Here is a 25,827-nt window from a genome sequence, read left to right as displayed (position 1 = left end):
CGTCACGCATCCCCCCCCCCAAACCCTCAGCGTAGGCCGTGTATCCCGCACAAATGCGCCGCATGGCTGTCTCGATTTTCTAAGTCAACGCGACTATTGTCAACTCGCTCTTAAATATAAAGCAGAAAATACATCTGTTTGTGTGAAGCAGCAAAAACTCTCGAACCCAGAGCTCTGACGTCATGAAATTTGCACAGCTTACGCTGTCTGGAATTTCTAAGAAAACGCGACTATTTTCAGCTCGCACGTCATTCCTTCCCTTCCCGAGTTTCCGATCGACCTTACGTATAAGTGGGTTAAGGTTGAATTTCCTTGAGTGAAAAACATCCGATTTAGTTAAATTGATTTGTTTCGGCTTTTTTCTTTCTTGCAAGCATCAATGTTTTTCAGGGGTTTTCAGTTAAATATAAGGGAATATGAAATTAATCCTTGACAATAATCCAAGTCCCGGGCGAAGCCGGGTAGTAAAGCTAGTATTACATTTAAAAAAAAATTGGACCCAGTTTAAACATTGTTGAACATTGCCACCGTGATAACAGCATTTCAAACTCTGACACACAGACATGCTGAACGACAGCATGGGTCTGGACACCCTCATGGCAGACCTTTGCTCCATGGAGGAAGAGCTCAGTCAGATGACCATGGGAGATGTTCTGAGCCAAGAGCCTGCCAGCTGCCCAACTGTCACAGACCAGCCACCTGCACAGTCACCTTCGCATCTATACGCACAGCTAGTCGCAAAGTCACCCCCAAAGCAGGAGCAGAGGACTGCTGCACCCTTGAGCAAGGCCCTGACACCTGTGGCCCCTGGGTCAGGAAGTCCACAGCCCAGCCACGAGCTGCCTTCCTCCACGATTCCTGAACCTCCACCTTCCACCCCCAAGCCCGAAGATGAGAATCTTACCGAGGTACAGTGCTTGTAGAGGCAGTGTGTTTGAGCATTACATTTTGACGTTTTCCAGCCTACGCATAGCGTAATAACAGATATTGCTTTATTTATTTAGTTTTAATCTTCTTGGTTCTTTCGGTAAAGTCACGTAGAAGGGAAATAATAAAATAATAAAAATAAAACATAATAAAATACAATTCTCACGACGTTTCGGCCACAACGCAAGCAGCCGTCCTCAGGTGAAGAACAGGGCTGTCTGAAAGACAGCGTCTTCACCTGAGGACGGCTGCTTGCGTTGTGGCCGAAACGTCGTGAGAAATGCATTTTATTATGTTTTATTTTTATTATTTTATTATTTCCCTTCTACGTGACTTTACCGAAAGAACCAAGAAGATGAATCCCTGCAGTCACGAAAGCTTTAAATCGAAATTTATTTAGTATTATTATTAATTATCAAAGGTGAAGTATTCAGAGAACAATGCATAATGGATTTGTATACATTATTACGCTCTGTGTTGACTTGGGACCCGTGTTGGTGGTGTGCTCTTGTAAATAACATAGCTAACCAGCAGTATGTTTAACTGTCTTTGCTGATGAGAGTTTGAAGATCAAAACTTATGGTTAAACATTTGGGAAAAAACGAGCAAAAAGACTCGAACATTTACCTTGGCTATTTAGTGTGTTTGTCTATTTATAATCCCATATTTGTTCTGATAATGCATTATTACAATCATAGCTACTGACTGAAAAGTACTTTAATATTTTTTAAAAGATAAATACATTAATATATTGATTTATTGGTTTAAAAAGGCAAGAGTATGAACTACAATAGTAAACAAAATAAAAACTGTACGTGGGGTATGAGCTACTAGTTTTTGGTAAGAGCAATATGGTTTGTTTCTTTTTAGTGGGTGCATGAATCATTCAAAGTGGTGTTAAGGTCTGGTTGTTTCTCTGAAGAAATCAATTCTGAAGCAATTGCTCAAATTGAGATAATGGTGATCATGGATCTCTGCCATGAAGGTGGGAGATAAGAGAACAAAGACTCGGTTAAAATCTCAAATGTGCAATGTATAGTTAATAGAGCATACCGCACACACACATTTTGAATAAAACTAGTACTTAAAGCTAGGAATCCAATTGTGTTTTATCATGTTAATTATCATAACTGCACCGATTTCTGAGTTATTTCAAGAGGGCCTTTGCAAAGCTCTATCGAGAGGCCACAGGTTCACGTTGAAAGAATGTACCCACAAAGTCAGAGTGGCTTCCGACATTCGCAAGAAAATTATCAGAAAAACACGTTCCTTCGGAGTGGGCAGGTAGGAACTTGGTTGGTCAGCGCATTCGTGCACGACAGAAAGCTCGCGGTCACGTGACGCACTTCAACCAATCCGGGAGCGTACATGTTTGGGAGGGGCTATGCACGACAGACATAATCCCTGGTGGGCAGTGTGGAACTGTTGTTCCTACCTGTAAAACTTCTCTCTACGTGTCCTTCATAGATCTCGCCAAAGCATTTGATCTGGTCAGAAGGAAGGGCCTTTCTTTAACACTAGAAAGGATTGACTGCCAAAGAACCCTAATCAGTCTGATTTTATCCAATCACGAAAGACTGAGGGCCACAGGCCAGTATGACGGTGATCAATCTGTCAGTGTTGAAATCAGCAATGGAGTTGATCAAGGATATATATTGCACCAGCACTCTTTGTAATATTGTTCTCCTCGTTACTCAGCTATACACTTCTAAAGAAATGAGTTTTCCGTATAAGATCTTACGGGAAACTTTCAAAAATTTCTCATTCGTGCTGTAACTTCTTTATGTCGACGATGGCGTAGGAGAAAAAAATAAGGACAAAAAAAAGTGTCACAAACTTTGTGTGAAACAGCCCGGCCTTCCTCTGCTGCCGGGTTGTACGTGTACGCTGCGAGCATGTAGTGTGGCAGGGGTTGCAGTTCAAGAATCGGTCTTTTAAGTCACTAACAACATTGCATGGGGACCTATAGTTGAAGAACTTCATCCGCGCTGATGCAAATGTATTACGAGATGGACAAATGTCATTGATTTACATGTTCCCTTTGTTTTGGTTTGAAGAAGAGACCGGGCTGTTGGCACATTTATGTTGATGAAAAGTGTGCGTGTGCATTCTAATGCACTTGCCCTGCTCTCATATGATTCCACATTCAGACATTGTGTAAGCATGCTGCTAATGGGATTATGTTTTGCATTTTGATTTGCGTTAGTTGCAATTCCATCAAGTCTGCTTAATCTACAGTGCATTCTTTTTATTGTAAAATTAAAATGAATTGTGTTAGGAAGTCCCTTCACGATTAAAATAAAAATTTTCCAGTGAAGGCATTCAGCCACAGATGCCACACGGCAGTGCTCCAGTGCAAAATAAGAGTAGCGTATGCCCAACGTGCATCACAATTTTGTTTCGCATGACGACATGCAAGATTGTGGAATCAATATAAGTGACTATGATGGGTAGCGTGCATTTCATATTTACAAATATTGAGGAACTGCTGTATCAGTATCCCCATCTTTTTTACGAGAAAATACGTTATGCAAATTTGTCTCTGAACTATTTTTGAGCGACTTTTAATCACATAATTAATTTAGATATGTATTACATGTAAACCTATGAGGAATGTAATTATTTTAGAGTGATGAGTTGATGCATTCATTGTTCCCCGATTAAATGTGTACAGCGTTTAACTGTTCAACTTAACGCATGTAATACACTGCTGTAAAAACTGCTTTCTCATGTGCGCTTTGTTGTAAAACGGCTTCCCACAAATGTTTGTGCAAGTGAAGTTAAGCTTCCTGGATAGCGAAACCTCGTTGCTGTTGCATCAGATGGCCGGAAAACCTGCCCAGCTGCTCTCGGAGGTGACCTGAGTACAAGCCTAAGGAGCTCCTCTCCACTGATACCCATTCTAGAACCTTGCTTGTGATCCTCAAGTGCATGAAACTGCAATGCATGTCGACTTGTTAGATAGGTGCCCAATTTGCTTAACATTTCAAAGGTGCATTGTATTAATGTGGAAGTTGTTTTGTGACAAGTATAACATAGATTGTTTTGTTGTTCATATGGTGATTAAGCAGAACACTTATTTTGGTGATAATAAGTCCGTTCAACACCATCACTGCTCAAAAAAATGCTTCGTTCAAGACTTGTTCTAGCAGATAAAAATCCCTTAGCATAAGTATGCATTGTCAACCAAAAGTTATAAACATTCGTTGGCAAATATGCTAAGATCTCTAAAATGATGCTTACAGACACAGACTATACTTGCTTAAGGACACCAGTATTACTGGCATAATTAATGTGCATGCAGCAAATATTAACCCATTACTGATAGTCCTAACAAGAGATATTCATATAATCCAGCATGAAATACAGCCTGTTTCATCAGGAGTCCTGCATGTACGATTTGCAAGAACACAATTTCATGCTTAGAAAGCATGTTCCAAATACATAATTATTAAGATAGGGTTGAAAGTCTTGGCAAGACATGCATGCAAGCTAATATTATTTTACACACTCATCAACTACTGTTGAATAACAATGATATTATACATACAGGAGAGCACCTTCCTGAATCAATGTGCTGTATTAATACGTGCATGGTTGGGTGGGAGCAGTAGTGCAGTTATTAGCACAGTGTGCTATAAATTAGGTGACCCGGGTTCAATTGCCACACATGGCCAACATCACTGCCGAATATCTGAAGCAGTCCTGGACCCCTCTACTAGGTCGACTCAGCCTTAAATGGGTACCTTGTGTGTTATGTAAAAACATCAGCACTTGAGAGGCAAAGGCAGTCGGACGTGGTCTTAACCATGATAGGTGCCCACTAATGGCACTTTCCCCAACAGGCTGTGTTGGCTATTCGGGGGATCTTTGTCTTTGTTGTTGGCAGGAGCACCGAATGAGGGAGTTGCATTTTGTGTGTTTGTAGGAGGAGAAGGCAGCAAGAATAAAAGCTGAAAAGATCCGTATTGCTTTACAGAAGATGAAGGAGGCACAAGTTCGGAAGGTGAGTTATACAGTGTTCTCTATTTAAGCCAATTAAACAACGAATCAATAAAAGTTATTTATGGTGTAGCTTTAATTGAATAGTTACATTTTCACCAGTTTGAAAACAAACAATGCAAACGGTGTAATCAAAGTTCATAAAAAGAGTATCAATTCAACATTTGAAATAGAACATTGGTTAAAAAATCTGAAGTGGAAATTTAAGGTTAGTCCATGATAATAATTTACTCAAGTGCATATACTTTACGCTGTGAAGCCAGATCAGCAAGTTTCCCTACATCTGGCACATGATATAGTGAATCATTAAACCGTTGGATGACATGGAAGCTTAAGTATAAAACATTTAGTCTTCAAAATTGCAAATTAAATTGAAAAAATGCCACGTAAAACGGATGAAAGTGCATTCCAAAATTATACAAATTTAGCGAATATATGTTAACACAAAACTGAAATTTGAATGTCAATAAGAAACCCATTTTCGTAAAAAAATTGTAACATTTTAACAGCGCTGCATGCAAATGAAATGTGAGCCATGCGATCCGCGTGCGTTACTCGTGCAGGTGCGGTGACACGTGTTCCTGCCTGCTGAGCAAAACAAACGCAATCCATTATCCATTTGTTTTATTAAGGCAAATCCCACCCCACACTGCAGCCTTTTACATAAAAAATATCAATGAATAAATATTGGTTGGGACCAATATAGATTTTTCTTAATTCCACTTGCTCACGATATGTATTTTTGTATTCCTGGTATTCTCATGTCTGCCCATATGCTGCAATAGCCTTGCCGTATGTCTTGAGTAAATGTTTGTTGAACAAATGTATTGAAGGGAAACGTCTTGTATTCCACCTTGCCGGTTTACCTTATATTACTGCCAATCATTCCCCACGATTGTCCATGTAAAAGAGGGATAATGCCACGTGTGTAATGCATAGCACGCTGGACTTGCAATCCAGGAGTTGTTGGTTTGATCATATCTCCCGGCTTGGCAGTTGCAACAATGGGCAAGCTTCTTAATGTATTCCTTCTTCAGTTGTCCATGAATAATAAGCCTACTCATAACATATCTAAAATCCACTTGATATTAATTTGTCTTTTCTAGGACTTGATGGATAGTGCGTATATGGTCGACGGTGGAAACGTCTTTCCTAAATTCAGCTTGCTCACGTGGTTGTTTGTGTGATAAGAGCTTGATGTGTTTGTTGTTCCTCAAGTCAGTTTTATCATCCTCGTTGAATATAAGAATGGTTGAGGCATCATTCCATGATTGTGGCATTCAATTCCTGTGCAAACATTTGGTAAATAGGTCTTCTAAATTAGTTTCAAAAGCTAATCCTGTTACTTTGATAATTATGACAGATATTACATTTGGTCCAGGAGATTTCACTTGTTTCAAACTGTGAAAAGCAGTGGTTACTTCCTAAGGTGCAATATCTGGATTGTTATCCTCCGCATCTGAGCAATCAATGCTTACCTGTCGAATTGAAATTCTCTTTAGAGATCTGAATGAAATTTATCCACGATCTTACTAATGATGTATATATCATGTGCTATGGTTCTATTTGATCTCTTAGAGCTACAACTCTTCTATAGCATACGTGTGTTTTTTACTTATTTTGTGTGTTTTTATACATATCTAAATATCTCAAGTGCTAGCGTTTTGACGTACCTGTTGAAATTATTTGGATGCACCTGTGTATCCATGCATGTGTGTGTAGCTGGGGAGTTGTGGTCCAGTTAACCTGGCAACCTGGCTTTAATTCCAGGCCATGGATACCATCAGTGGCAAGTGCTATTTGGGCCTCTGATGAGCTTTCCTCTAACTTGAGTACCAGGTTCAGAATGTAATAATCAATTAATGGTTCCCAGCCATAGGTAGTAATGGTTACACTATCCCTTCACGTGCCATGCTGGTTTCAATAGCACTTGCCTCAACAGTCGATAAATATGAATAGGATATCTTCATCCTTTTGTTGCAGCTGGTGATCCGAATTGGCCTTGTGGACACAAGTTCCAAGAACCTGATGGTGGAAGAGCAGCAGTCAGTGCGCGAGGTGATGGACAACCTCCGTGAAAAGACACACAGCACCAACAGCCCAGACTGGTGCCTGGTGGAGACCAACCCTGATCTGGACATGGGTAAGGACAGCCGAGGGTTCACAGAACGTACACATTATGGAACGGGAGTGGGACAATGCTCAGGAGAGTTAAAATGTGCCATGACTTGAGATGCCACATCACATGTGGAGAATATAAGTCAAATTGTACATGACTTGAGATGCTAGATGGCCTCAACACAGTATAAATTTTCATCCCAGAAAATGCATTGGCCTTATTGCCACATGAGGTTTAACAATGCAGTATAACATACAAACATATGAATTACATTGTTCGTTACATAATTTTGACATGTCAATTACAACCATATTTATATGTCAAGGTAAGAGAGAAATGCACAGCCCTGCAATTTGTCGATCACGCCACTGCTGGTGGAAAGGCCTCCAATTAGAGAAAGCTCTCGAGTGCCGGGCTAGAGGTTTGGGCGATTCTTCCATACTGGCCAGAGGTGGGAGTATCCACACTTTACTCCACCACACCGATCACTTAACCGTGGTTGAACCCAGTTATACTACTGGGTGGGCAAATAGGTGAAGGTATTGTAGAAACTTTCCACATTCCTTCAACTACTACACGATGAGATCCCATCAATTTAGCGACCTCTGGACTGAAAGTCCAGTGTGCTCATAATTACACCGCGGCAACAACCCTTATTGCTTATTGTTATGTATGATTGCAGAAAGCTTTTCTGCATGGTGTGGCAAAGAATAGCTTTAACGAGGCCCATTGGCTTGTCTTCACAAGAGAGCTCTCTAAATGCATTGTTTCACTTTGTCTACACAAATGAAAGGAAACGAGTAATGCTCTCTTTACAGCGAAATCTCAAGGGTACAAACTCTCTGAAAATCATTAAAGTTTTTGTTTTAGCTGTGATTTAGCAGCGCGGCTGTAATGAGGCTAGAGTGGAAGGACATTGAATAACACAGCTTGCTGCCTTTTACCTCCATTAGCTATACACAAAGTGCTTGCCACAAATGAAGCACAATACCTGCGAAGATGACACCAGTCATCTTCGCAGTGGATTTTCGCTAGCCATCAAACAAGGACGGTCACTGCATCGCGCATTTTCATGATGCGCTTCTGCAGCCGTCTGGAAAACTCTTCCTTCCGATATTAGATAGACACTCTGTGTTGCCTAACCTGGGCCCACTCAACATGAGCATATACTTTAAAGACCACAACACATCTTCTCAAAGCGGTAGCAAATCAGTCATTCGCACACTTAATGATTTGTGTGATGTGAACAAATACACCCGATTTTTGTGAGTTACGGTACGATAACATTGCAATGTTATTTGCTTTAGAAAAATAGAACGTGGAAGCACTTCAAAATACAGTATGTCAATTGCATTACATGTTTTATATTAAACAATAACTGGCAAGATGTGCACCATTTTTTTATAGGCATAATATACATGAACTGGCCTTTATGCCCGTCCAAGGACGAGTGTATATTGCAGTAAATCTGAAATATTCAATAGAAAAATTGTTCAGCTCATGACTATTAATGAGGGGGGGGGGGGGGGTGCCCCATGTGGAGTGACGTCACCCGCTAATGGTTATTGGGGAGGGGTGCGGCATGTGGAGTGAAGTCACCCCTCATGGTTATTGTGGAGGGGTGCGGCATGTGGAGTGACGTCACCCGCTCATGATTATTAATGAGGGGAGGGGTGCGGCATGTGGAGTGCTCGTCCTTCTTGTGCGTTAGTGTAAATTTCCACGCGGGCATGAATATTAATGAAGGGGTGGGGGCTCTTTTGCAGTGACGTCACGCACGGATGTAGCACTGTGCTGCGTAGATTTATTTTTTACCGTCACTTTCTGTAAAGAAACGTCATATTTGAAGCGACTTTGCGTGATAAATTATTAAATTCAGCTCAACCTTCCTCTGCGTTAGTGTAAAAATCCACCCACTTATGAATATTAATGAGGGGGGGTGGGCATCATGTGGAATGACGTCACGCGGGGGGTGGGCCTCATGTGGAGTGACGTCACGCGCGGGACGGACAGACATTTCTGGGTGATTATAGTAGGTAATGATTTAAATCGTGGTTATTATTTCTTGTGCAGCAGAGCATTTCTCGGAGGAACTGATTACATGGTCTGCACTTACTGCACTGATGCACAGCACGTCGATCACCAATCACCAACAACAGGACAAGCCAATTGCTCAAAGTATCTGAGACAGGAACACATCGCATTCCAATGTATTCAACGCCATCATCACAATATACCCTCCCAAGAGAACTCTCAGCACGGCTTATGTGTGTTTGATTGTGCGGAAACCCAAAATGGTCATGTTAGGCTGTATTGAGCTAATCAAACCAAGTGCCATCATATTATTAAATATATTGATGCCGAGCGTGGCCAACAGATACGTTACTCATGCACTGGTGCACAGCTACTATTCAATTACCCATGTGGATGCTTTCGCTATTGGATACTTTACTGGAGATGAGTGGAGTCCGAGGTCAGCTGGGAAATCCAGAGCCATGCTCATGTGGTGAGCGACTGTGTAATGACATTTTGCCCAAAGGGAATGACTTTTCCCTTCACACCTTCAGATTATATCACCTGCCTGATATTTACTTTGGTACACATTTCAAGAACACTGTACAATTTTCTGAAGTTACTGAATGGCATGTGTAATTTACTACAGTAGTTGGTCAGGTTTTAAAAATTACTGGCAGAGATAAGATATTGGCATTCAAAATGTATTGCTACATAACGATATCGCATCTAAGCTGGACCCAAAGAGTGACCAACGTAGAAGTAAAAAAAGGTTGCACATAGAAGAAGACAACCTGATGATGCAAGCAGTGATGAGAAGGAAACTGGCACTATTTGGACACATATGTAGGAAAACAACATTGAAATTTAAAAAGTGTGTTGTTTGAAGAAATGGAAGGAACCGGAAAGAGAGGAAGACCTAACAGAGAATGGTTTGATGACATGAGAGATTGGTGCCAGAAAGATGTGGCACTACTTGAGCATATTGGCACAAGACAGGGGAAAGTGGAAACAAATTACGAAATGTGAAGTGGACACCTACATGCTCCCTGCCCATGGATCGTGATGATGATGAGGAGCCAACGTTTGACGATGAATTCACATGTTATTACGAGCAGCCAATTCAATGGCACTGTGCAGTTGTTAATAAAAATAATGAATCAAGTTGACAGTGGGTTTCACAACAAGTTGTTTCTAGGTACTTTGCAAACATATCTGTACAAACACTTTAAATCGGCAACTTTTAGGAAAACAAAAAGTCTTAGAAACATTTCTAAAATGGAGATAATGTGTATTTAAAACTGAAAATTGACAATGAAGACAAAAAAAGGCAAACCTAAATGAGATAATAAACGTTATACTGGAAAAATAAGTCTTAACTCGTGATTTTAAAACATTTACGGACACCCAAGTTCCTGGTTAAGGGATTGAGGTCAATAGTTTAGTGTGTGTTCTGAAGTTGAATAAGTTCATTCTGCCAGTTAATTCTGGCAAATCGCCTGTGAAGCTGGTTGAATTCACCAGCGAAACTTCATACTCAAATTGTAAATGTTGTGGGTTTACTCAACACACTGGTGTGCTAAAGTAGCAACTACTTGGCACGTTTTGTTTACGTGACAAACCTTACTAATTGGCTATGTCGGGTGGTGGTGGGTTAACGACGCATTTATATTTATGCGATCTAAGCCAAAAACATGTTTCGTTATTAATGTTGGCCGTGAAAGCCGAAGTGTTAAACCGAGTGTGTTTGCGTGACGTGGCTTTTCAGAGCGGTTCTACGAAGACCACGAGAACCTGGTGCAAAACCTGGTGACGTGGACCCGCGATACACAGAATGGGCTCACCTTCGTGGAGCGCAGGGAAAAGAACGCTCTCTTTAAAAACCCACAGGTGCACCAGCATGGCCTGAATATCTGTTTCAGTTTGTTGTCCTTCCCCGGCATCTCCGATTAGAGCGGTTGGTTTAGTACGGTGCGTAAATAAGTTGACCATGCATACATGCTTACTGTAGATAATCGTCTAGAAAATGGAACATGGTTTCAAGGAATGTTGTACAACTGTTTTAGATATAGTATAATATGACTCTCTGTCATATAATTTTTACATTCTAAAGTCTTACCGTTAAGGCTCATTTGGGCTACATAAAAATGTGTTTAAATTATGACAACCCTCTTGAGATTTACAGGTCACGGAACTGAAAAAGAAAACACTAGTGAACTGTGTGCGATTTTTCTGAATTCCCGAATACCTCACAGAGGTTATATGAACTGTACATCGGTTACCACAGCTTAAACCACATCTCTGAATACATTTCAACATCTGTTGGTCTGAAAAACACCCGGGCCTGTTGGTATTTAAATCCATGCCTTCCCCAAAATTCCCTCGATCATAGCCATACTAAAAATCGAATAATAATCGCCAACTTCGTAATCAACACCACCTTCTTATAAAACTTAATCGATTATAGGATATTTTTTATATACTTTTAATGTAAAATAATAATATATATCTTCATGATAAATGATAATTAGTGAAATGCTTACTTACCTCCGTTGGATGGAGAGAGCCAGCTATTGCTATCCCATTTTGCTGTGACGAGAGCCATTCCGTGGGACGATCACTGTTGACTTCCCACAAAGTGGTGCCTATTTTATATAGCACAGTTGAGTGATTAGCTGTGTCCGCGGTTGTTCACGACCCCAGTTTATGGACAATGTTAACTTTGCCTCGGGCTTTCCTACCTTCACCTGTGATGTGCACAAGTGAATTATCTGGCAACAATGGCGGCATCTTCATCGGCGCTTTCTTCACCAGGCAACCATGTGCAGTCTGTGCAGTGTCCCAGTAGAACCAATGCTTGGTGCCCATGTCTAATGCATTACTACACGTTGCTTACACATTTAATTTGTCAATTAATCAAACTGCACTCGTCCAGTGAGATGTCATAACGTGAGGCATAGTTTATAGCTCCCCAACAATCAAGCCAGGAGCCACCATTGGGCCCTGTCTCAACCTCCAGCTGGAATTTGAATTCTCAGTCTTCCAATTTTGATCCAAGCCTGCTAATTACACTGCAACACAGCAGAATTACACAAAATTAGAAAAAATATATATATAACAAGAGTACATTTTCTAAGACAAACAAAATCATGAATGCAACGCTAGAAAATTTATATCACGTATTTCCAACACAACTACTGTACTTAAAATGTCATGCCTTCCCGCTTATGCAAAATTTTAATTTGCCGTGCGCTACAAACATACACAACGTTGATGCATCTGGTGCAAGGGTTGGAGTGGTGGTGCAGAGGTTAGTGCAGTGCGTGAGGAACGCAACGAGCCAGCTATGTGCCCGGGGAGTGATAACTGAACTTGCACTGGCCCTCGCTACCTCCTTCACCAACTCACGCTGAGCACCATGGTGAAATATGGACAAACAACCCCCATGACTAATAACACAACAATGGGGAGACCTTCATCCAGTAGTAGATTGATAAAGGGCTGTACATTTTTATTATTATCGATATTGTTTATGTTTAATGAATGAAATAATGCAGCATCTCAACGGTGCATCTCAGCAATAAATAGAGTATTTGGCTGCTATAAATTTCCACATGATAAGCCACTTTGTTGGGCTATCATGTGTGGCCAAGTCGCTTCTGAAAAAAGCTATCTATTTCAGTGGGCCTTACCTGGTAAAATAAAAATAGTTTATAGTTTATTTTAAACACACATTTCAAACACAGAATGGCTAAGATGCTATGACATCTGTGCAATACGTTTTCTATCAATTGTTTACACTTTTCAGAATTATCTGCTGGGAAACAAAGAAGCTAAGGATGTGAAGGACAGGGATAAGGAATCGCTCCTGGAGGTTTGTATTGAATGGCTGCAACCTGCATGGAGCATTATGTACACCTTGACATCTGTGGCATGTAATAATAATTACCAACGAAAATCATAATGAGTCTCAAGACTATTTCAGGAGTGTCTTGCATTGGATTGTTTGACCAGAGAAGCCAGATAAAACCCACATTAGTGGGGTGACACCAAGCACTGCCATGCCTCTAAAACACCTGGCAAACTCTGGTGCTCATCCATCCAAGTACCAACCAGTCTGAGCCCTGCCTTTCTTTTGAAATCCAACAAGGTCAATTGCATTTAGGGTGATTTGGTCACGGAAAATTCACTACATCATGGTTCAACACACGTGTTGATGGTGTGTTCAGCACTACACCCAGCTGCGTAATACCGAGCACGGGGCCACAAGTGGACGATTATGTGCTTATTGTAGCCTGCATTGACTTAGGGGACGCCCACCAAGTGCACGGGTCAGTTGGATATTTGAGAGGCTGCTCATGTGCAATAATCTCTCGTCACTGGGATTAAAGTTAGGAACTCGAGAAGAATGTCAGGACTGCATATCTGCGAACTGCATTTATGCAACGTTCTTGTAATATTTACATTGATTATTAATTAATGCTATGAAAGCTAACAAGTAGCAGAAACAGTTTTCTTTCATTTAGACCTTTAATCTCTCCATGAATTCCATTGTAGCTGTGCATAATAATTCAGGGCTGTTATTATTAGTATCCATCAGTGATCCACCATGAAAGAGTTTCAGAAAGCATAGCAGCTTCCATTAAATTGTGATTTTAGAATGTTGTAATTTATGTGAACTATCATGTCCCAGTTTATATCATAAATCCAAAGTTTAAAGAAAAACGGGCATTGATCGATGAGTCATTTTACGAAAGGTTCAGCCAATGTAAGAGTATCTATGCCTCCCTTGCAAAATATGTATTACTTCTTATTGCTTGTTCTATAACTAATAAAATAAACTAATTCATACATTGTATTTGCTATATTGACCAATGCATAAAAATACTTATTTTTTTCCCATCAACTTAACTACGAAGGGACATTTCCAGTTAAGATTATGTATGTACTCACCACCACAGAATGATAATTATTTTTACGAACGTGAGTTTTAGAAGTTCCCACGTGAAGAAGCAATTGTCTGATTGCGAACAGCACCAGATCATCCCTCTCCCACCTTGCCTCACCTCCGGTCCTTCTGCTCCCTCTCTTCCTTCCTACCTCCCTGCTCATGCTGCCAATGGGCAGGAATGTTTCTGTGGGACCTCAGTGGCTGTACCTGAGCTGGAAGGAGAGCTTTTCCTCAAGGAAGATGGCAAAAAGTCATGGAAGCGGCGCTACTTTCTGCTTCGAGCCTCTGGAATCTACTTTGTGCCCAAGGGCAAGACCAAGGTGAGTGGGCCCCATGGTGCTGTGATGCGACATCATGCCCTGTGAACGATGACAGTTTGGTTAACCGGCTTTCACGGTAGCTGTAGGAAATCTGTAAACAAAAATGTCTTCTCCTTGTTTTGCTTTTATTTTCTCCCATATAATGAGATGAACACATTTCCATGTTTTTATTCTAGCAGTGCAAATACAATGTATATACATAAAATGACCCCCAGATGAAAGAATTGAACTGCCATGCCTTCAAATTTCCTTGACACTGTCTGCACACTTTTAAGGCACACCATTCAAACAACGTTTGTCGCATTCGATCAAACTGAAACGTTTAATTCTCAGAAACTGAAATAAGCTGAAATTGAATAACAAAGACCAGTAGGATAGATTTTTTTTGAGCTATCATTAGTAACAGGGCTGGTACCGTCAAATTAATACAATACACTTGAGCACACAGGTGTGGTCATAGATGGCTGCCCAGATACAAACACAGGATCTCAGCTGTGTGAGATCAGTCATACGCCATGGCATTAGCACTCTTGTTGGACTACCTGCCCACCCACCTTCTATACTCTTAGGTTTTTTCGGTAAAGTCACGTATGTAAAAATAAAAGGAATAATGGAAATAAAATAATAAATCACGACGTTTCGGAGGCAACACAAGTCTCCGTCATCAGGTGGGACCATCACAGCTAAAATTACTGCATCAAGTGAGGAAAATTCCAAAAGACCAGCCTTTAAATACAAGTTAAGGGGGGAGGGGCTTATCTGAATGTGGTAACCAGGGAATGGAACGTGGGGGTGGTGGGCGGGGCTACAAGAGAAATTGGTCAACGTCGACCTGTGCAAGAAAACGGAGCTACAAGAGAAATTGGTTAACGTCGACCTGTGCAAGAAAACAATCGGTGTACCTCGACCTAAACCGATGTTGGTTGAGAATCCAAATACAAAAAAGCAGTACTGTTAAACGCTGGGGGTGTTAACACTCGGTAAAGTAGAAAAGTACCTGTCTATGTCATCAATTATAACACATTTCCATGAAATGATACCAGATTGTATATTAAAGTTAAGGATGTGTAGTGGGTAATAAACTGGAGGAAGCTTACTCTGAGGCAACACGTTCATTACAACACCAGACTACAACACAAAGGGGTAACGGCCCCTTTTACTCGATACTCTATGGAGGGAGTCCCTCTAGGCTAGCTCGCCTCTTACTGGCTATCACTACGCCTACACTGCTGGGGCTTGAGTCTTCACTAGTTATAAACTGGAGCTCTCACTGGTACGAGCTCGAGCCGACCCTAGCCAGGGGTTCGGCTCTGCCCATTGGGCTCTTCTCTTCAGGGCTCTAGGTGAGGCTCTTCGGTCTGACGATGACTGCCGGGACCGCTCAGGGACCTGGCTTATATACAGGGTCCCGGCTCACTCCGCCCCTAGCCACGCCTTCTTTCCAGGACCATCTCCAAGGGCCTGGAGAATGACATCATCCCCCAGCCCCCTTCCTGGGGTCTGGGGTCCCGACCGTTTGTCACGATGCTCCCCCCAGGGATTGCCTCGGGCCAATGGCCCGTCATCATTATCCAGCAGGTTCAGCCTCCCTTCCGCTCCCTACTGGCACAAGCTAGTATTGCCGGCTATAGGTAGTGGCAATCATGTTGAACCATGCCACTACAGATGTACTGACTACCCTAACAAGCAACAAACGGAACCATACTGCGTACGAGCTTTTAATGATATCAATTGCTACTTACTACCAAAAATACCCTTTCATAGAGTCTGTTATGCACAATGATGTTCAAAGGTAGAGGACAGCATTAGTTATTCTCGTACTGTGTTGGTTGATCCGTGACGTCTTTCCTTTGTCTTTTTTAGAAATACTTTTTTAGAAAAGCCTGCATTAGTTAAAAATGCAGCACTATATACTGTATGTAATACAGCATATGCAACCTTTTGAATGTCACATATCACACTGTATGTTGTCAGACCCTGCGGGACCTCACCTGCTTCATCCAGTTTGAGAATCTCAATGTGTACTACTGCGTGGACTACAAGAACAAGTACAAAGCACCAACAGACTGCTGCTTCGCGCTGAAGGTACTTACCGGAATGTGATAATGCACAGTGAATGTCAATCTGTATTGAGAGTAAGATATAAAGAATGTAATAGGGTACAGTTTTCCTAGATGTTCAAAGTACACGTGGGAGCAACAGGATCGTTATTTATATTGATAAATTTCACGTTTAATCACTGCGCTCATAACTTGTAAAGAACAGCACTCCAAAGTGAGGTGCATATTGATTGCCATATTGTCTAAATGAATAGACACTATGATTCAATGAGTTACATATTTCTTTGAAACCACACTTTTTTTCTAATGACCCCTATATATCACAATCACATAGGCTGAATGAACAAATTCTGTTAAATTTAAACCTTTTTTTCTTTGAAATATGCAAATATTATATTATGAGGAACATTTCTCATTTTTACATCATACGTGATGATTCTCCCCAGCACCCTCAGATTCAGAAGAAGTCGCAGTATATCAAGTACCTGTGTTGCGATGATGCACGAAGCCTTCATCAGTGGGTCACTGGCATCCGCATTGCCAAGGTACCATCACCATACTTTGTTGTGACGCTCAGAATTAACATAAGTATGTTTGTTAAACTTCTTTTGCACCGTACATAGTCAACCATGCTAATCGGAGGTGTGGGGGAAGGACAATAAACTAAACACAAAAAGCTGTTAAAAAATAAATGAGTTTTCAATCTAGTTTTAAAAGTGAATAGCTCCAGTGGCTTCCTAAGATCGTAGAGAAGAGCTTTCAGACGGCCGCAGAAGCACATTTAAAAGCGTGCGATGCGATAAACGTCTTTGTTCAATGGCTGGCCAAAAGCTGCTGCAAGGATGACCGGAGTTCGCGTGATGGTTTATGCTCCTAAACGTTTCAGTTTGATAAAAAAAAACAAAAAGGAGTGAAATGTGGCTCGATGGTGAAGAGCGAGAATGCTCAATAACTTCGTAGCACAGTGGATGAAAATGTGACCTGTGGAAGAAAACAAACAAGCGTGGGCAAAGAGAACATTCACTGAGCAACACAAATTAACTGCTGCTCAGCAAGACATTTTAGCACCGACATACCCCTTATATCATAAAGAAAGAAATAAATGTTAACATTAACTATCCATTTGTTCACATAATAACTTCATACAAAATAAATGCTGTCTTCAATTATTAAAGTGCTATTAAATGCATAGAATAGGACTTTTTCAACCTTTTTTTTTATAAACATCATCTGTTGATGCTTTCACAAACACTTGCTGTACTTATTGAATACCTCCGATTAGTTCGGTTGGCTACATACGGTGCGAAAGAAGTCCAACATACAATACAATTCAGCAGTTATTTACTGGAAGCAGAAGTTAGTTCATTTTCTTTTGAAAGTGGTTAAGGAGCTGTTCCTTCATCCTCTTCTCATACAGTATGGCAAGTATCTCTATGACAACTTCAAGGAGGCGAACAGGAAGGCGGGCGAGGGCTGGCCCACCCTGGCCAACTTGGTTGTCAAAACACCAGAGCCTACACCAGGTACGGACAAGCCAGTTAAGCCACAGCAAGACACACGTAAATACATAGAAGCCTGAGTTGCAAAGAACAAACTCATCACCTACAAAGTTCTTCGTGACACGCGGGTGACTGTGCTGTGTAGGTGTGGTGGCCGACAGCCCGACATCGAAAGGAGTGCGCAGCACCAACACCGTCAGCGCCATCTTCTCCGAGGCTTGGAAACGAGGCACCGAGCTCACGCAAGTCCACCGGGTCAGTGCGGTCATGTGTGTGTGCGTGCGTTAGGCCATTGCTATGGATATATGTCCCGGTTACGCAGCTAATCTTTGGTGTGGATGCATTTTTGTGTGCATGTGTGTATACGAGTGTGTATATGTTCAGTAGAGAGCGATAGTGCAACGGTTAACGGTCTGCGCTACGAACCTGACTACCCGGGTTCGATTCCCGCTCACGGCCAACATCAGTGATGATTTTCTGAACCGGTCCTGGGCCTCCCCGAGGTCTGGATAAATGAGTACCTGGTGCGATGTGTAAACATCATCACTAGGGAGACAAAGGCGGCTGGACGTGGTGCTGGCCACCCACCCCCTCGTGTGCCGTGCTGATCTTCATAGGTGCTCGCTAACAGCACTTACCCCAACAGTCTGTTAAAGCTATATGGGGGATCTTTGTCTTTGTGAGTATGCCCACGGATTATAAAAACCGTTGGCACCACGGGTCATAACCTCATTTTTTTAGGATGCCAGGTAACCAAAGAGATGAATTTTTTGTAGAGATACAAGAGGCCACAGCATGTTACTGGGGAAAAGGCCCATGGATAGATTACAAGAGCCAGTGAAGAGTGGGCAGATTAATGCTTCATAGAATAATCAAAATCACACCATGCACTGCTGCTCTTGCGAATCAGTGTTCCCTCTGTATGTTGGCACGTTTATCAAGTGACAAACAACACAGTAGTGCATCGCATCTGGATTTTCAAATGCAGGCAATTAATTTATATATTCAGAGCATTAAAATCAATGTATCTGTGCACAATTTTTTTTATAGTGTATCATGAATAATAAAAACGAAATTCCAACACAAACATGGAACCCAGTTGTAAGCGAAAGAGAATATTGTTGACCTTGCATTTACAACGAGGAGTTGGGCGGTGTTATTCTATGCATGCACGTACACGTACGCTAGAAAGTAATGCTTGCAATAATGTCAAATCGAATCGCAGTGTAGTTTCATTTAGAGTGAACGCTATTAGCATTTCCAACACTGAATAACATCTTCTTGGTTCTTTCGGTAAAGTCACGTAGAAGGGAAGTAATAAAATAATAAAAATAAAACATAATAAAATAATTCTCACGACGTTTCGGCCACAACGCAAGCAGCCGTCTTCAGGTGAAAACCAGGTCTGTCGAGGCGACAGCGTCTGATGCTGCTAATCCTGCATAATGCACGGGCATAAAGAATTCAGTGTATGGAATAACATGTTATTCAGTTTCGATTTGAGCCTTGTCATGTTAAATGTGACTGATATTGCCACTGGTGTTGTAACCTGTAAATCAAGTATAGTGTCACCTGATATAAGCCATAAGTCATTGCGGTTCATCGAAGGTTAAACAAACACAAAATAAACACTCTGTGACTAAGAGCACACTCATTGGTGGCAGCTGGTAACCTACTTAGTTTCTGTGTTGATGGAGTCATAAAAGTGTCTCTACAATAAAATTCAGTGTCCATTAGTATTTAGAGCAATATGGGTTTTATGGCTTAGGATCCAGTATTTTTTTTTTACTGAAAATATTCTTTGGTTCTTTCGGTAAAGTCACGTAGGTAGAAACAATAATATATCACAACGTTTCGATCGCCACACAAGCAACGTGACTTTACCAAAAGAACCAAAGAGTATGGATTCCTGCAGTCACGAAAACGTCAAATCAAGATTAAAAAATATTCTACTACACTCTATGGCTATAGATATAGGATTTTACATGGCAACATTTTTTTTCTCTCCCTTTTTGAGAACAAAATATTTGTATTCAAATAAGTTTTTCTATCCCTAGTGTACATGTCACTTTATTGTCTGTTGATGTACAGGGGTACAGATTCATATGTTGGGTAAATGTTCCTATACAAAACAATCATATGCCTTTGTGACAAAGTGTTTTGGACATTCCTTCCAATATGAATTTGCCCATTGGTTGGGTGCTTTTCTGGTGCAATGAAAGGTGTTACATAAATGGTAATGGGTTAACCTTTATACAGCCCAAAAATGTTACTGACATCAATGATTCATACGTCTTGTCTGCTCAAGCGTTTCAACTCGCATTGCAAGTTGACGACAAAAAACATTTACATAAAACATATTTCGTGTTATGTAACACGAGCTTCTTTGGGAAATGGCCTGGTGTTTCCATTGTTGAAAATATTTTTTAACGGGTATCATAATATCAGTAGCTGAAGATTTCCAGAGAGCCACAATTGATTTGCCTCTTATGAACATCATTTATCACGAGGCGACCCTGTCTTCCACGTGCAAACACTCACGAATCATCACATATTATCAAACATCCTGACAGAATTTGATAATGGTGAAACATGGTGACTATGTTTGCTTCATTAGTTACAACTGTATGTCATCCATTGCTGGACGAAGGTCTCCCCACACACTGTCTGTCATGAAGGTGATTTTTATTTTTACCATATTCCACCACGTTCGTCAGTGCAGGATGGTTAAGACCGGCTCAGGTATTACTCATCACCATTGTTTGCCATGGCCAAGAAATGAACCCAAGTTGCCATTTTCAGAGCAAAATGCACCAACCACTATGTCACCATGCTCCACTGATTTTGCTTACATAATGGTACATTTATAAACAAATTCTGCACAATGATTATGGAGGCCGGTAATTAACAATGATTTAAGATATTTTGCCTTCATTGTCAGTTTGCCATATATCTGGGTCATAATTTGATATTGATGTGTATTTAAGCAATGAAACAAATTAAAAGTACAGCTCACATATTAAAAATATGTACATCCTAACATATGTTTTTAAATATTCGCTTGGTGGTGGTGGCTAGCAACGCATATAATCCAACACTGTAGAGACGAGGGTTGGTGGATCAAATAAGTATTGGGAAACTCCCTTCCTGGCTTGCCATGAGAATGCAGAACAGTAAATGTGGACCCAAACCAGTTCCATATTTATGGGATCGAGCGTTGCCCCCTCACAAGCTCAGGTTTTCGCCAGGTACTCCAGTTACCACCCACATGTCATTACTTAATTAATACCACTACCTGATTTGAGTTCCCTCAACCCACACCTACATGGTTGACAGCATCATCCATCCTTTATCATATCCGTCACCTCTGCCTTGGCCTCTGCCTACCCTGTAAATTGCTTTGATTTACATCGTTTCGATATTCATTGCACCTTTCAGGAACGCATCCCCGATCGAATATCCTATACATATGTTTACGATCAGGAATTATGTACACAGTAATTAATTTGTATCTAGCATACACATATGAATGTGATGTCCTGAAAGTAACCGATCAACTTGACACCCAAAAATTAGTTGATGTGTGACATTTATGTAAATACTACATATGTATTGAAAATTACTGACCTCATACAGCCAAGTTAAAGTGTCTCTGTATTCAATTACAAAATGGGGCTACATTAGTTTCCATTGTCAGTTTTGATTCATCGATGCCAATTGCACATCTTTATGATGGGGGCCACTTCTGTGTAGAACAACCACCCTTACTTCCCAAAGAGTGCTGCTATTTGCATTGCCATAGGAGATGACAGTCATAATTTGTTTATTTTAAGTGTGACTGTAATAACCAATATTTCTAGATTTGAAGCTTTCGTGACTGCAATAATAAATGAAAATAAATCAATTGATTTATTTTCAATTAATATTTTATTTTTATTATTTTTTTACCTACGTGACTTTACCGAAAAAACCTAAGAGTGTTACCATTATTGCCTGACCAAAATGTGCGTGCCAAATTTTTGCAGGAGAATCAACTGGATGATGTATTCCTGCCACTCCCTCCACCACCTGGTGCTCTGGAGAACTCGGACACAGCAGGAGCAGAAATGTCCTTTCCTCCTCCTCCTGAATCTTTTGTGCAAACCAAGGTCCAAGGCCCAGCGCCACAAACTCGGCCCATTATCAAGCCAGATGATGTTTCTTCTCCACCTCCTCCTCCATGTGTTGGGTTTCCTCCTCCTCCACCTGACACCTTTCCTCCCCCACCTCCTCCAGCAGCAATACCTCAAAGCAGGCCAGCACCGGCAGCTAGAATGAGTGCCAATCCGGCGAGCGGAGTTGTTGTGGCAGTCAGAGCAAAGAAACCTCCATCAGTGCCACAACGCAAATCGAGCCGCCTTTCAAGCAGCGACATAGAACAGGTGCAAGGCACGATGATGGCAGATGACTTTCCACCACCACCCCCGCCTGAAGAGTTTATGCCACCTCCTCCATCTTTCCTTCCTCCACCACCAAAATATTACCCTCCACAAGAAATGGCACTGCCACCTCCACCCCCTTGCAATGCTCCTACACTTCCTTCTTTTCCAAAACCACATCCACCAGCTGGCAAGGCACCACAGCCTCCCCAAATCCCATGTGCTCCACAGCTCCATAACAAAGTTGGCACAATACATCAAGCACCGAGAGCCCACAATTCCTTACCCTCAGCTCAACCCAGCATGCCAGATGTGTCCATCTCAGCCCCTCCTGGTGCTGCAGTACCACCACCACCGCCGCCGCCGCCACCGCCACCATCACCAGTTACATCGAGTTCAACCATGCATGTAAAAGCAGTTAACCCTAGTAATGTGGTCCTCAAAAAAACACCTGTCAATCCCATCCCTCCACCCAAGCCCAACTTCCTAGATGATCTTGCAAACACTCTTAGAAAGAAACAACTGGCACAAAACGCTGGGGATGGAGCAACAGGACCATCAGTGTTGACGCTGTCACCTCCACGACCCATTCCTCCAAAGCCTGGCTTCCCACCTCCGAGTTTTCATGGTACAGGTTAATCCCTGATATATATGTCCATTAATTAACAGCAAGTTGGCAAACTAATCGCTGATTGCAATTTTAAGAGTTAGCGTACACAACCTAACCTCATAGAAACTAACATCAAATCTAATTTTGAGTCTCACCCCCATTACGTGAGATTGAGAACTGTTGGTGCAGGATTACTTCAGTGCACAAAATTGTGTATGTAATTAACCGTTTTCAATGTTGAAATTAGTAAATTACCCAATTTCTCCAATCAATTGGAACATTTCTCTGCTGCACCATCATGATATTTTCTTTTTTAATACAAAGTATTATTTGAATATGAAAAGGGATGCTCATATTTTATTGAAAACTCCAGTCACTTAAAAAAACAATGTTTTATCATTTCGTATACAGACTCATTCTTGGAAGATATATGCTCACTGCAATGCTGAAAACACTTTTAAAATTGCACATCATCCTCGACATTGTATTTAAATAATGAAAATGTTGGTAATGAAAACAGAGATCAGAGTTTCTTTGTTGTAAAGAATATCATTAAAATACTTCTTGCTTGAATTTCAAGAAATGTAGCATACAATTTACTTAGAAATCAAGTGTTACAGCATAACACACAGTGTCAGTGCGTTTTCATCACCAGCTATGACAAATTCTTACATGTGCATCTGTTTATCTCTCATAATACCTAATCTTCTAACGTCAATAAAATCTCAGATAAAAATGGTATTCGCACATTTGTGATAAAAATTATCCTGCCATAACACACTTATAAACACAGTATGTTCTGCTTTCCCAAGTTTTATCATGTCATTATCGATCCATCCATCCAATCTGGTTAATCCCCTCCGACATATTTGTAAATTGTGTGTCTTACACACATCACTTAATGTCATGATGTGGAAATATGACTTGCGGGTGGCCACAATGTCAGTGGCATGCAATGAAGCCACTTCAGATAAGTAGTGAAATCTGGTAAAAACAAGATAACATCCTCTCTAGATAATGAGATTCCCCATCACCTGGAAAAAAAACAAATGCAGTTCAAAATTGAGTAACACAATCCTAAAATGAAATACCAATAGCCTCATGCAACACTTTTGCATGAGGCACGAATCGATTCACTCGGCTACAACATTTTATGAATTGCCACATATGCCAGGGCAACTAAATTCGTTTGACTTTTTGAACTTTGTGTAGTCCAGTCTGTTAAGTTCGTTTTGCTCCCTTAGTCTAAATGGAAAATTAGCTCATCACGTATGGATAAATTACCTGAACCATAAATAATCATTTATTACATGCATGATTCAATATTTAATGTATCATGATTTTTACTGTAATCTATGAATTGATGTGTCATTAAATGCCACATTTTCCCCCTTTAAACGTGTGTTTATTGAATGTGGACAAGCCTCACGTATTTTCGTTAAAGATTTCCAGTGCGTGTACAATGCTACGGCAATGCAGTGGACTGTTAATCACTTCGTTGGGAATGTTATAAAAACACACCTGACTGCACAACCCTGCTATGCAGCCTGCCATTTTTTGATGAATGGACCACATAGCATGGGTAAAAATGAAACAGGTGACCTAGTTAAATGAAAGCCTTTGCACTGTGACATTACAGTACATGCTCTTTGAATAAAATGTTTTATTAAACATGGAACATTAATGTTGCATGGCAATGTATTAGAAAGAAAAACAAGTTTTTTAAGTACCACACAAAATGGACGAAGGTGAGTGTGACAGAAAAAAAACTGTTTTCTGCCAATATTAAACTTTGACGTTGATTTTCCTATAATATTTCGCAAAGTGTGATTTCTTTCAAGCTAATGCATTGTGGCACACCGATCTACATTCGAGCAATTTAAAATATAGCAGTTGCTCAACATAGATGTTTGCACACTACTTCATGACTGGGTGCAGCAAGGCACTGGGTTAACAATCGTCGTTTTGTTATGATCTTTCGTGTTTTTATTGATTTACTCTGCAGTGAAAAAGAAGTACTCATAATAAAGGTTATACTGGTAGGAACCTCCTGGTTACACCAGCCCACAGGGGTTGTGTCCGTTCGTCGTGCATCGAAAATATGGGAGGGGTGGGGCTGGGTGGAGAGGGGAGGGTGGGGAGGGGCTGGGTGGGGAGGGGCTGGGTGGGGAGGGGCTGGGTGGGGAGGGGAGGGTGGGGCGGGGCTGGGTGGGGGGTGGGAGGGGTGGGGCTGGGTGGGGAGGGGCTGGTCACCCCATGGTGCCCTTAAACGTTTAACTTACTCACGCCGGCTTGTGCCCGCCCTCACAGTCGGCCATATTTGCGGAATACACCACGCCGCCGTTGACCCTGGCCATTGACCGAGCAACCCAACGTTCCTACCAGCTCCCTCCGCAGGAATATGTTATAGCATATATGTGTCATTAACCCACCAACACCCGACACAGCCAATTAGTAAGGTTTGCCACGTGAACAAAATGTGCCAATTAGCAAATTACTTCAGCAAATCGGATTGATGCCGAGTAAACCCACACACAACATTTACAATAGTGTATGACGTTTTGCTGGTACATCAGGCGATTTGCCATAATTATAATCATCAGCAAAACTAATTGGCTGTGTCGGGTGGTGGTGGGTTAACTTTATATTGACACAATCTAACCCAAAAACCCTTATTATGAATCATATTGGTCGCCAAATCCTACGTGTAACATTCTAAAAAAACAAGTACATTGTAATTTAAACGTTATTGCATTGGATAGGGAAAACGGAAGGAAGAATTCGAAAAGGAAGATAGCGGATCAGTTTCAGGAACAAAGTGAGCAGTTGGGATGGGAATCTCCACGAGAGACTATCAACCCTCAGTTATGAGGATGACAATAGACATATAGGTGCTTTCTAGACATAA

General features: G+C 41.2%; 1 protein-coding gene across 1 annotated transcript; it reads left to right on the top strand.

Annotated features, from left to right (window-relative positions):
• The first annotated feature begins 578 nt into the window (after nucleotides 1-578).
• Nucleotides 579-22,948, top strand: APBB1IP (amyloid beta precursor protein binding family B member 1 interacting protein). The gene is made up of 11 exons (XM_078872594.1): nucleotides 579-908; nucleotides 4,856-4,933; nucleotides 6,913-7,072; nucleotides 10,830-10,951; nucleotides 12,870-12,935; nucleotides 14,189-14,332; nucleotides 16,307-16,417; nucleotides 16,839-16,937; nucleotides 17,810-17,915; nucleotides 18,037-18,146; nucleotides 21,917-22,948. Exons 1-11 carry the CDS (start codon nucleotides 579-581, stop codon nucleotides 22,946-22,948), a joined length of 2,358 nt encoding a protein of 785 aa, XP_078728720.1.
• The last annotated feature ends 2,879 nt before the right edge of the window (nucleotides 22,949-25,827 follow it).

Source organism: Lampetra fluviatilis, chromosome 1, assembly GCF_964198595.1.
Source record: "Lampetra fluviatilis chromosome 1, kcLamFluv1.1, whole genome shotgun sequence".
NCBI classification, from domain to species: domain Eukaryota; kingdom Metazoa; phylum Chordata; class Hyperoartia; order Petromyzontiformes; family Petromyzontidae; genus Lampetra; species Lampetra fluviatilis.
Note: the sequence above shows the minus strand (reverse complement) of the source record. Positions and strands in the feature narration are given on the sequence as shown.

Bases quoted from the DNA above. Each gene is read 5' to 3' on its own strand.
- APBB1IP (XM_078872594.1), top strand. From the start codon at position 579: ATGGGTCTGGACACCCTCATGGCAGACCTTTGCTCCATGGAGGAAGAG. The intron at 17,916-18,036 runs GTACGGACAAGC...TGTGCTGTGTAG, and splicing joins AACACCAGAGCCTACACCAG to GTGTGGTGGCCGACAGCCCG. The intron at 18,147-21,916 runs GTCAGTGCGGTC...AAATTTTTGCAG, and splicing joins AGCTCACGCAAGTCCACCGG to GAGAATCAACTGGATGATGT.